Source organism: Chlamydotis macqueenii, chromosome 3 (assembly GCF_036417535.1).
Source record: "Chlamydotis macqueenii isolate bChlMac1 chromosome 3, bChlMac1.mat, whole genome shotgun sequence".
In the NCBI taxonomy this organism is placed as follows: domain Eukaryota; kingdom Metazoa; phylum Chordata; class Aves; order Otidiformes; family Otididae; genus Chlamydotis; species Chlamydotis macqueenii.
Genome location: NC_141558.1, coordinates 104,453,740 through 104,465,178, shown reverse-complemented (window position 1 = coordinate 104,465,178; position 11,439 = coordinate 104,453,740). Strand labels below are relative to the sequence as shown.

Sequence of the window (11,439 nt, the reverse complement as noted above, 5' to 3'; positions counted from 1 at the left end):
TCTCTAGTGTTAAAGGATGTTTTAGGATATACTTGAACAGCTAGTATGGATGAGTATCACATGCTGCCATTCAGTTCCTATATGAAGAATTTAGCCTGACCCACTACTGTAATCTCTTGCCCAAGGTAACACTTCAAAAGCCAGTACATCAGTGCAATACAGGAAGATCTCACTTAAAAGATCCCGGAAAAGGCAGGAATGACTGAAGACAGTCAAGTCAGGCAGGCACAGCAACGCCTATGTCTCCTTTCACCTGTCTTTTTAATCCGTAAGAAAACTCCACACCCTGTAATACAACAAATTACAATAGCCACTTCTCTTCTCCAACCATTTTCAATTCAAGTAAGCAACTGGACCAGTTATTCCTAAAAATGAGTCTCATACACAGTTGTAGAAGATTCTTTTTTAAAGTTTTATTTGTTTATAGCATCATGAAGTACATGTTTCCACTTAGGTATTTTAGTGCAACAAGGAAATCCATTACCTCAACAAGCTTCAGCAAGGTGACCTATGTTTCTATACGCAATGGAAAAGACTCAAGTGTCTCTCTCTGTTGCACAACAGTTTAAAGCTTCAAAAATCTAAGTAAATACCTCTCACTGAATTAAACAAGCAAACACTTTGCTTGATTATGAAGTGTTTTTGTTGGATGAGCTAAGTGTTTTCTGCAGTAGAGCAATTCATTTGTAAGCCACAGGCACAACTACAAGAGTGGTATCAGAGTAGAAGTGGTGACATTTCAGTAGTCTCTGCAAGAATTCCACTCTACTTTTTGCAAGCTGCGTATCTTGAAGATACATTCTCCCAGTTGATCACATTCCAGATGGCTTTCAAATAATCGGGTCGAACATTTTTATACTGAAGATAATAAGCATGTTCCCATACATCAATTCCTAGCAAAGGAATGAGACCTGTAAAAAAAAAAAAAAAAAAGGGGGAGGATAAATATTGTAAATCTATGAAAAGATGCTTTACATGTAAGTCCTACATTGCATCTCAAAGTTGTACCCAATATCTGAGTCTTTATCTGCAGGGAGACAAAGAATTCTCCAGCACACAGGTGCGTATTGCAACATTTTACAGAACTGTTTGCTCTCCACACACACACATATTGCATAAACTGAAAGAGCTGATAAAGATAAATGCCTATGAATACACTAGAAACATTTTGAAGACATAATGAAAATGAGATAAAGTCATTTTTTAAAGATTTACATCTTCTGTACAGTTCTGCAAGTATTTTAACGAAAAGTTACACCATTAAGGAGTCTCTTCTCATGACATTTTGCTTTCAACATTTTAATCACAAGTTATTAATTGTCTAATTACTTTCTTTGCTTTTGTGCTAAAATATCCTTCTTACTGAATTTTTAATGGCAAGTTTTCACAGGAGGAAGGGGTGAAATTTACCCACATTATGCTGTATGTCCCTGTAAGAAAATTATTCTTTTTTTTTTTTCCTACTGATAAGCAATACATAGACTGCAGACAATACACGAAACACCTCACCTTTCTCTATGAATTCTATAGAACATGTTTCAAAGATACCTGCCAATAGGATTTGGACAGACATCCACTGCAGGCAGGATTCTCACTGGCCATGAGCTCGTCCCTCTGTGGCGGGGGTCCAGCCTGCCACCATCACTGCCATGTCACTCTAAGCAGGTAAAAATATCTTCAAAAGTGATCATGGCCAGTATTACACTGCTTGCCTAGCTGTTAGATTCATCCCCATCCAAGGCTTACTTAATTGACACTCATTACTCTTTACCAATACTAAGGAAGTAGATTGTAAGCCTTCCAACTCAGCCTACGTAGTAACAAGAAGTACTATGTACACCTTCCCCTCTCTTGTTGTCTGGCCTACACTGATGGTTCTGTGAACAGCCCCTTTGCCAGAGAAAACAATCTGAAGCCAAGAGGCTTAATCCTCCTCGATATAGGCAAGCTACTCCAGTTACTCAAAAATAACCCAAAGGAGCCTAAACCAAAACTATCATCTAAGAGTTTTACAATATGGCCCATCTATTTTCCCTTTGACTAGAGAGATTTTGAACCCTACTGCTCTTCACAGTTCTTAAGTCTGGCTTTACAAATGCTGTTTTAAAAACTGCAACTGATTTTCACTTCTGCTAGTGGTAACATTCAGTTTTCCAGCCCTATTTATCCAGCAATTTCTTCTCAGCATTTGTCCACAAACCCCTTTTCAGATCTCATACACTTCCCTATGAAATCTACAAAGAGAGAAGCAGAGGGAAAGAAGGAAAGAAACCTGACCTGTTGTTCCTTGCAGAGGGTCTTGATTTGCACAAGCTGCTATTTGCAGGCGCCCCTGCTCTTTGTTATAGCCAAGCCACCCCCAGCCCGATCCTTGAACACCAACTGATACGGCTGTCAGCTTCTCCTTGAAGTTTGCGAAAGAACCAAAGTCACGCTTGATGGCTTCCATCAATTCTCCTTTAAGAAAAAAGCACAAAGATCACAGAAGGTCAGGTACTTAACATCTTTCAATTTCCAGATATCACCTGGAAACAGATGGGAAGAGGAGCAGAAGCATTTGGGCTCTGTGGGAAGGAAACATCTAGACAAACACAGTAGCTGCATCATTAATTAACAGTTCTGTCCTAACCTGCTTAAGAGGGCAAGCAGACGGGAAAGAAGTGTAGCAGTCAAACATGCCATCCTCAAAGACACAGTCAGGCTACTATCAAAAGGACACTCAGGTGTTTACATTTTTGTCTGAAAGGAAAGGGAAAGCCACAGTGCACTAGGAAAGAGGGTAAAGAGACAGTTTGCATACCTCAAGGACAACGCTAAGTGGCGATGATTTCTTCGTCTTAATACAAAGAAATATTTGGACATCTTGGATACCAATATAATGAACGTACACATAGTATGATATTTAACCACTTCCCTCAAGATTTTAGATTTACATCTGCTTCTACAGTGAAGCAGTCTATTTGATACGGATAAGTAGGCTCCGTGATCAGATCCCTTCTTTATTATAGTTAAGCTAACCCAAACTGGAGCAAAAGGAACGTAAACTTGAATTGTTTAGTGTAACAATGCATTGCCTTTCCCATACACCCTAACACATTTGCAGTTTTCACATATTTAAGTGTTTGCCCAAAACCTGAAGGTGTCTATCTTCCTTTCTAATTGGCATGTTTAAGAATACCTCATACACTGCACTGCTAGAGAATTCTTCGCTCCTTCCACCTTCAGACAGATGGTCTTAAAAACCTCTTGGTGATAGCTGGAAGTGCTTCTTACGACAGGCTTTAGCAGGCTTCCTAGAAAAGCCTTGAACCATTCAGCTGAAGTCAAAAAGACATTTGAGGCTTCCTGACTTTCACAGAAACTTAATAGAAATTGGGAAACAAAAACAAAGGCTTTAAAGCATCTTTTCTGAGAATGTCTTCTGAAAACAAGCTCTATCAGAAACTGGCTGATATCAGAATTGCTTGTTGAAATTTCAGCTTCAAAGCATCAATGTTTATGCTCTAGTCTTAACTAGATCATCTTCAGAGCATCTTTGTACTTCCACGGTAGAGCTAAAAGTCACAAGCAGGTGTCACCTGTGAGTACTGAACCAGAGTACAAAGTACCCGAAGCCCACCAATTTACAGACAGGAATACAACCCTCATTCAAAAAAGCCTCAAGTTTATCACAACAGCTTTTGTGAGATCTGTATTATAAGGCCTTTACCTTTAATTGCAGGTCACTTGTAGATAATCACTACTCTATCCTCCCAAAGGATACTTCTTCCTATTGGCTTTAACTGCTAAACTATCTCTATTCAAACTGGAGCATAGATCTAGCCTCTGGGTTGGGTCATCTGCAGCACATTTCTTCCCTTTCTGTGAACCAAGTACATACATGGCAACTTAATTAGCCCAGCTTTATACAACTATTTTCTCACATGAAGATGGAAAGGACAATATAAAGCAATAGCAAGGAATTTTGCAGTGTACACATAATCAGCTTTAGAAATTAAAAATACATAGCACAAGGCTAGCTTTTCATATTCTTGGCTTGTATCCAAAAAACCCTGAACTCCTCAGAATTGTGGTAACTGTCATATAGAAAGGCAAATTATTTCTGAAAAATAAAGATCCTTCAGACTCTGTCAAAGAGAAAAAAGATCATCAGTTCTACTGGTCAGCTAAAACTGTTGCAATAAACCCTTGTAACAAGCACCAACCTTTAGGCTCTCCTCCTCCATCAGGAGAAAGGTTTGTCCAGAAGATGGTGTGGTTGATATGACCCCCACCATTGAACCTCAGTGCAGGCTGAAGTGACACCTGAGTTGTAACATCACCTAAGAATGTAGAAGGTAAAAATACACAGATAAATAAAAACATCATCATCACCACACTAGTCACTAAGTTGCCACTAGGCCTCCATTGATCTCAAAAATCTTTCAGGTCTTACTAGCCTATAACACATCTATAGCTAAGGTTTGTGACTGTTTTCTGTATTTTAGACAGTCACTGACAAATTACGTTCAAGATTTCTTTATCTTTGACCTTTTCTTGTCCTGTGATGATATGTGATCTGCCAATATTACACCAATATCAGGCGACCCATAATACACATCTAAGATCTACATCCATTCTACAGCAGAATAAAGCAACAAGTACTGCCAAAATATTTTAAGGACCCAGGACTTGCAAATTGTTCAGTATTACCACTGCAAGACAAGAAGACTGTTCACCCACTAGCTCACTCATTTGCAAACTAAGAATTTTTAAGCTTCTTAAACAATTTACAGGACAAACAGTTTGCGCTTCAGAGAAAGTTGATGAGTACAGCAAACATGTATACAAACAAAACATTCTTCTCCCTCCTGTTTTTTGTTTCATTTTAGTTTTTTTGGAAGGAGGTACTTGGAGGAAAAGGTAGCGACCCAGATCATTTTACTCCACGACAGAACCTTGCACCTGAAATCAAGATCAGACAGCCTCGTACTTCCTCCCTCTCCACATGCCATATTCCTTAAAGAATTCACTGGTGCCTTGTGCCTCTAAATGATGCTGCAACACTTCAACATAAGTGTTCGGAATGCTACTTTGGCTTTTTAAAGAACTGAAACATTTCAAATGTTTTTGAAGCTTTTTCCACCACTCCAATACATTCTCTAACAGGGAATCATTGGGGGCAGCCGCTTCCTCCACTCTTTCAGAATGAGTGGTAGAAGTTTTCCTATAGCAAAAAAAAATTAGTCCTCTTAACACAGAGGTGAAGGGAAGCCACAAAGCAGTAGCACACCTGTTACTAATGTTTTAATACAAGATTCCGGATTGTCAGCATCTCATCCTAATAGAATCATGGAATCATTCAGTTGGAAAAGATCTTTAAAATCATTGAGTCCAACCATAAACCTAACTCTGACAAGTTCACCACTAATCTGTGTCCCTAAGTATCACATCGACATGTTTTTTAAATACCTCCAGGGATGGTGACTGTCTCCTCATAGCCCTCAGAAACTACAACAGCCTTGGTAAGCTTCACACAAACAAAATACCTGGCTGAAGCTCTTCCAACATGACTCACAAGTCCCTCCAAAATACAGAATTAAATGCTTTGCTAAAATGAATTACAGTAGTGCTCAATCACACACCTATAGCTTTTAGGATTTGCTGGAAATTATAACTGTTAGAGTTTCCTTAAGATGCAGAAACTAAACAGTTTTCTATAATTTTTTCTTAAGAATAATGTCATCCCCACACAAATTCACTTTCACATGCAACACAGTTTAATTTTTTTTCCCATTCAGAAAAATATCTGTAAGTTGAAAACCAGTCTGTGACTAACATGTGATCTCTCCATCTCCAGTCCTAATGCTACCCACAGCAAGAAAACCAGATGGGTACAGGACTGGAACAAAGCATCCGATGCAGTTAGTACCAACATTATTTGCTGAACTTAGATATTTAGTTAAGGATGAGACACCTCTCTTACCCCCTTGAATGCCATCTTTGGGACATTTTCCATGAATTTTGCATGCCTCAATGATATATTTAAGTTCATCCAGATTATACAACATATCAGAAGCCAGAAATCCAAAAACAACACAGGGTGTCTTTAATGTCTTCATTACTGTTTATTCCACCATTCCTTAGAGGAACCTATTCCCCAGGACCACCAGGAACCAGAGATGGCATTTGACCATTGTCCTTAAAACACACTATCAGTGGTGCTGTCAAATCAGTCCTGCTGAACTTTACACTGGAAAAGACAATGGGAAATAAGTAACTTGCCCTTAAGTTACAGCTTAAGGGAATTTATTATCTTGGAATTTATTTGTATACACAGTCCCTGGCCTTGCTCCACCTTACCACTCTCCTCAACACAGCCACAGAGTACAAGTCAGTAAACCAAGACAGGCAGCTTAGAGATGCCCAAGAGACTAGCCAGCTCAGTTTCTCAGTCTATGGAGAGTGATTTGCTTCCTTGTTAGAGCAGTTAAGTAAAGGACCACGGGTCACATGACAGTCAGAAAAGAGCAGGAAAAATTGCGGCAGGCACAAGTTTTCACCAAAAATAAGTTTCAAGTCTATATCCTTCAACTAGCAAATCTTGCACATTTGATGGACCAGTAATCAGAACCAGCTTATGTTGAAACAAAGTCCTGTGCTGCACCCTATCACAGAAGTGCACAATCGTTTTCAAACAAGCTGACAGCATAAGCCAATAGGACTCAGCTCAAGACAGCTTTTATCTGAGTTTTCTTCACCTATATAGACAGATGAAGAACATGGTAAAGATGGTCTGAAGAGAATACAAAAGCCATTGACAAGGTTCTGTTATCCAGCAGAGATGTCAGACAGTGGCTAGATGTGCTCTGTAACGCAACACTGAAATGCAGCGCAGAACAATGTTTCATCATGCTCAGCTTTTACGTATGGAAAAAGAATGACAGTACGAGGTCATGAGGTGGCAGCTCAGACTTTGCCCTGTCCTAAAGTCTGGTCTTAGAAGTCTTTCTAATGAGGGTCAAAATACTACACAAAGTATACTGGTCTATCAGTTGGGGGGGGGGGAAGTCAAACCAGAACACACACACACAAATATCGCAAGCAAATATTTGTCTGCTTTGATGCGCACGACCACCACCACCAGCACATTATCCATTTGCAAAATAACGCCTGCAAAATCCTTAGGAAAAGATTAACCTCTACCTCTAGATACACCACTTCCAACAGCAAGTAATGAAAGCCTAAAGGATAGTATTAAAAAAAAAATACCTCAAAGGATCCACAACAATGTGGATGTTCCTGCTTCTACTAGTGGCTGAAGTCTTGGTCATTAAACAGCATAAATAACATCAGCAGCAGATATTCTTGTAGCTCAGCTTCCCTCCTCAATTCTGTTTCAACTAATTAAATCTCTGAAATACAACTTTTCTGGATCCACCACTGGCAGGACAAAGCAGCAGCCAGTCTTGATTGCCTGATTTTTAACTGGATTTCATCAGTTCATTAATTTAGATGGCGCAAGTTATTTTTAGGCTTACTTAGGCACCTAAACTTTCACAGGTAATCAACATGCTCTGTTCAAGCACACTGGCAATTCTCAAGGGCTATGGGGTTCAAGTTTACTCAGATATTGACAAGTCTCACTTTCATCCAAGCTCAAGCAGTTAAATTGCACTGTGAAGCTATGTGGCAACCACACAGAAGAAGTCTGTAAAGTAATCACTTCTTAGAGATAAACTGGTACTCTTTAGAAAGACCATCATGACAGAAAAAAAAAAAAACTCAGAAAATATTTAAAAGATATACACATTATTTCACACATTTTCATCAGTCCAACTGAAAGACTGAATAGAGATTTGAAAAAAGCATTTCACATGTTTCAGTGTAGCCCTGCTAGAACAACCATTAAGTTTTTATGGAAGTCTGCATATCTCAAAATTCAATTTGAGATCTTCACAAAAAAAAAATCCATAATGGCTTGATGTATATTTTGTGTCTCACACTGGCATGTGACCTACATGATCCCTTAATCTGATGCAGTGGCACAACTGAGAGTCAAATTCAGATCTCTTCACTGGGTGTCATATACATTAACTACGCATTTGTCTTACCTTTGTAGGCAACTAAGATTATTTCCCAAGAATCAGCAGAGCATCTGATGTGAAAATCATCAAGGTGCACAAATTTTACTTTATGTAACTTTGTGGCTAACTTTTCATTATAAAGCACTTGTTTAGTAAAACAACTACAGGTTTAAGTTACTAATGTAAATATAGACTACATTCACAACAATCAACCCATTTTCTTCTAGTTTTACAGTACTACAGAGAACAGAATTAATCCTTTTCAGTTACATCTAGTTTCCAATTATCAGCACCAGAGAAGCTTACAATGAAAGTCTGTTCCTAATACCATTTTGCTTTATTTAAAAAAAGAAAGAAAAGAAAAGAAAGAAAGAAAAAAGAAAGCTTCAATTAGATAGTTCAAAACTTTTAAAAGAAACTATTCCCCCTGAAATGAAGGGCTATCCTTTTTTTCTCTCCTATATCATCTACGTCAATTAGCTTCTGTCTCATCTGTTGACTGTAGATATACAGACCTTTTGCCAGTGCCTCTTTGTATTTCTCCTCTGTAACATTCAGGTTGTTCACGTAGGTGGCATGATGTTTGCTGTGGTGCAGCTGCATGATCTCTGCATTAATATGCGGTTCCAGAGCACCATAGTCATATGGCAAGTCAGGAAGAGTGTGCTTTTGCCTAGAGACCAAGCATCCCAATGGTGCTACGAACTTGGCACTGCTTCTGGAAAAGAAAAGAACAGAAGTAATCTTATTCAGTACATGAGCTTTATTACTGGGGCAGACTGAAACCATGACTGTTATGATGAGCTGCTTTAAGTACACGGGGTGCTATCTTAGGTAAAGAAGTCAAATTTCTGTTTTTCAAGAGCTCAAAGCAAGCGCATTCTGCAGCTTAATTGCAAAGATGAATTCACATAAAGGTCAACAGATCCAGTGCTTTGCAATGTAAAGCTGCCACTTCTCAAATCGAGCCCCGCAAGCCACTGCAAGGAGTCAAACGCCCTCCCACGTGTGCAGGCAAGGCAAAAGGGAGGGGTAGGAACCGAAAGCCAGCAGTAACGTGCTGACACTCAAAGCATCGCCTAATCTTTATCAACAAAAAACAGACGCCAAGCTGTTCCTGAAGCGTCCTTTTCTCACTATGCACAAGGTCCTTGTAGGGGGAAATAAAAAGTGTTAAAAACCCGCGCAGTCACCAGGCTCCCAGGACTGAACCTCTGCAGCATGAACGCCAACACACATGCTTCCCTGTCCCCACGGTTGGTACCGGAAAACCACATGCTGCGTGGTGACAGGGCAGGTATGATGTCCACCCAGCACAGAAAACAACACAGGTTCTGGTTACCCTTCTCCATTTTAACACCTCGCACTTGTCACGAGACACGACCACAACCATGATGAAAGGAGAACCGCTGGGCAGGGAGGAAGGTCATTTCCTGAGGCCCTGTTATGTTTTGCTGGTGACCTTGGCAGAAACCAGAGGCAAACCAAAAGCAAAATCTTCGGAGCCCTGAAAAGCGGCCGAGTCCGGCGACCCTGACCAGCAAAGACGAGAGGAGCCGGCAGCACCGCGTCAGGCGACCACAGCCCCGCGGCAGAAAGCGAGGGCTGAACCCGGGAGGGTGAAACGACAACCGCCAGCAGCCCCCGGGCCGACACCGAGCCCTGCGGAGCAGCCGGCAGCAGCGCGACCCTCCTCCTCCCGAAATGGCGGGGAACCGCTGAAGGGCGAGGAAGAGGCGACCTCACCACCGCCTCCTTCTCCTCCTTTCCCGCCCACCGCTCGACCGGCCTCCGCCTCAGGCTGCAGGGCTCTGACCGACATTACGCTTCCCGCCCCCTTCGCGGCGCGGCTCTCACCTGCCTGCCCAGGCGAGGCGGCACAACATGGCGGCTATCTCGCACCCGGGCACCACACCGACGGCGCAACGGCGTCTTCGCCCGCCCTCGGCGGCGGGGCGGGCGGCGCCGAGGGCGGGCAGCTGAGGAGGAGTAGCCGCCTAAAAGGAGCCTCTACCAAACAGAAAATTGCCTGCTACGAGCTTCTGCTTGGGAGGCGGCAGCACTTTGCAAATACCTTCTCCGCTATTTTGTCTACGACTTACTTTTAAAAAATTTTCAGGGGTTCATTCCTGTTCTTCTCCTCATTTTTGTGCTTGCTTCTTTTGTGTTTTCTTTTCCTCGTCGTGTTTCTCAGCATCTGTTTTCCTCCGGGTTGCAGTTCAGCGGCCTTTAGTGCTGATGAGAATCCTTCACTTGGGTACCTTAACCCCATCAGCTAAAATAATCAGTATAGTTAGTGAAAAATTAGTTCAAAGAGCCATTAAAAATCGGTTCTCCGGAAAGGTCAGTGAGGAGAACTCTTCCCCTAAAGTTAGGAGGCACTCTGCAGACAAGACAAGCATTAGGTAAAATTTGAATTGTAGGGAAATCATCTCTGCTAAACATATCTATTCTAAGATCTTACAGAACTCACATTTAGCAGACTATAAAAACCATAAGCTACAAATTCAGTGAGGGTTAGGTCTGAACAACCTTCTTGAAAATAAAGTTACCTTATCATGGAAATTGCCATGGAAACCCACCTGGAGACCCCCACACAGGGAATTTCAGCCTACCATGGGGCACAGGTGGTGCCATGTGTGCCTGTCCCCCTGCTTCTTGGACCCTAGAAAAAACACATTAATTTCACCTGTCAGCCAGCTATGAAATAATTGCTTTATCAATAAATCCGATAAAATGTCAATTGTCTGAAGTCAACAGACAAGATTTTTCCCCTGAATGCTGAAAATATATACAGCAAGATTTAGACAGCATCTAATTTTAAAGACTAATATGTTGTATTTATTGGTGATCAATAAAATGTCATCTTTTGTTAAAAAAACCCGAACAACTACATTCAGGATTATTAAATGTCATAATATTGGCATTGACAGCCAGGCAAGAACATTAATATTACTGGCTTTAGCATTTCTCTCTGTATTATTATACTGCAAGTCACTAATGCTTTGCAGTAAATGTTCCGAGAAAGTAAGTCAATTATATGATGCATTTTGTTATTAACTGGTGTAGTTGCTGGGTTGCATTCATTGGGGAGGGGGGAAGGAACAAAAAAAAAAAGCCCACCAAAAAAAAAAAACCCACCAAACCACAAAAAAAACCCCACCCAAGCCTGCCTATTTAGAAAATACCTACCCTTTAAGCAGAGAAAGACCTTGCCTTACAATTATGTTCCTTCAACAAGATAACTTCTAGTCTGAGGGTATAATTTGTATTTCCAATTTTTTTTTAGCTCTTTAGGTAAACTTTACTTTTCTAACCATTTAAAAATTAAGTACTACACATTCTTGAGAAAATTAAAACCTCAAAGATGATT

At 40.7% G+C, this 11,439-nt stretch overlaps 1 protein-coding gene across 1 annotated transcript; it reads right to left on the bottom strand.

The window, feature by feature from the left end:
• Positions 1-398: 398 nt before the first annotated feature.
• On the bottom strand, positions 399-10,081 carry SOD2 (superoxide dismutase 2). Its single transcript, XM_086745020.1, has 5 exons — positions 9,924-10,081; positions 8,582-8,784; positions 4,206-4,322; positions 2,278-2,457; positions 399-911 (listed from the first exon to the last, which is right to left on the bottom strand). Exons 1-5 carry the CDS (start codon positions 9,950-9,952, stop codon positions 766-768), a joined length of 675 nt encoding a protein of 224 aa, XP_086601146.1. The 5' UTR covers positions 9,953-10,081; the 3' UTR covers positions 399-765.
• Positions 10,082-11,439: the final 1,358 nt, after the last annotated feature.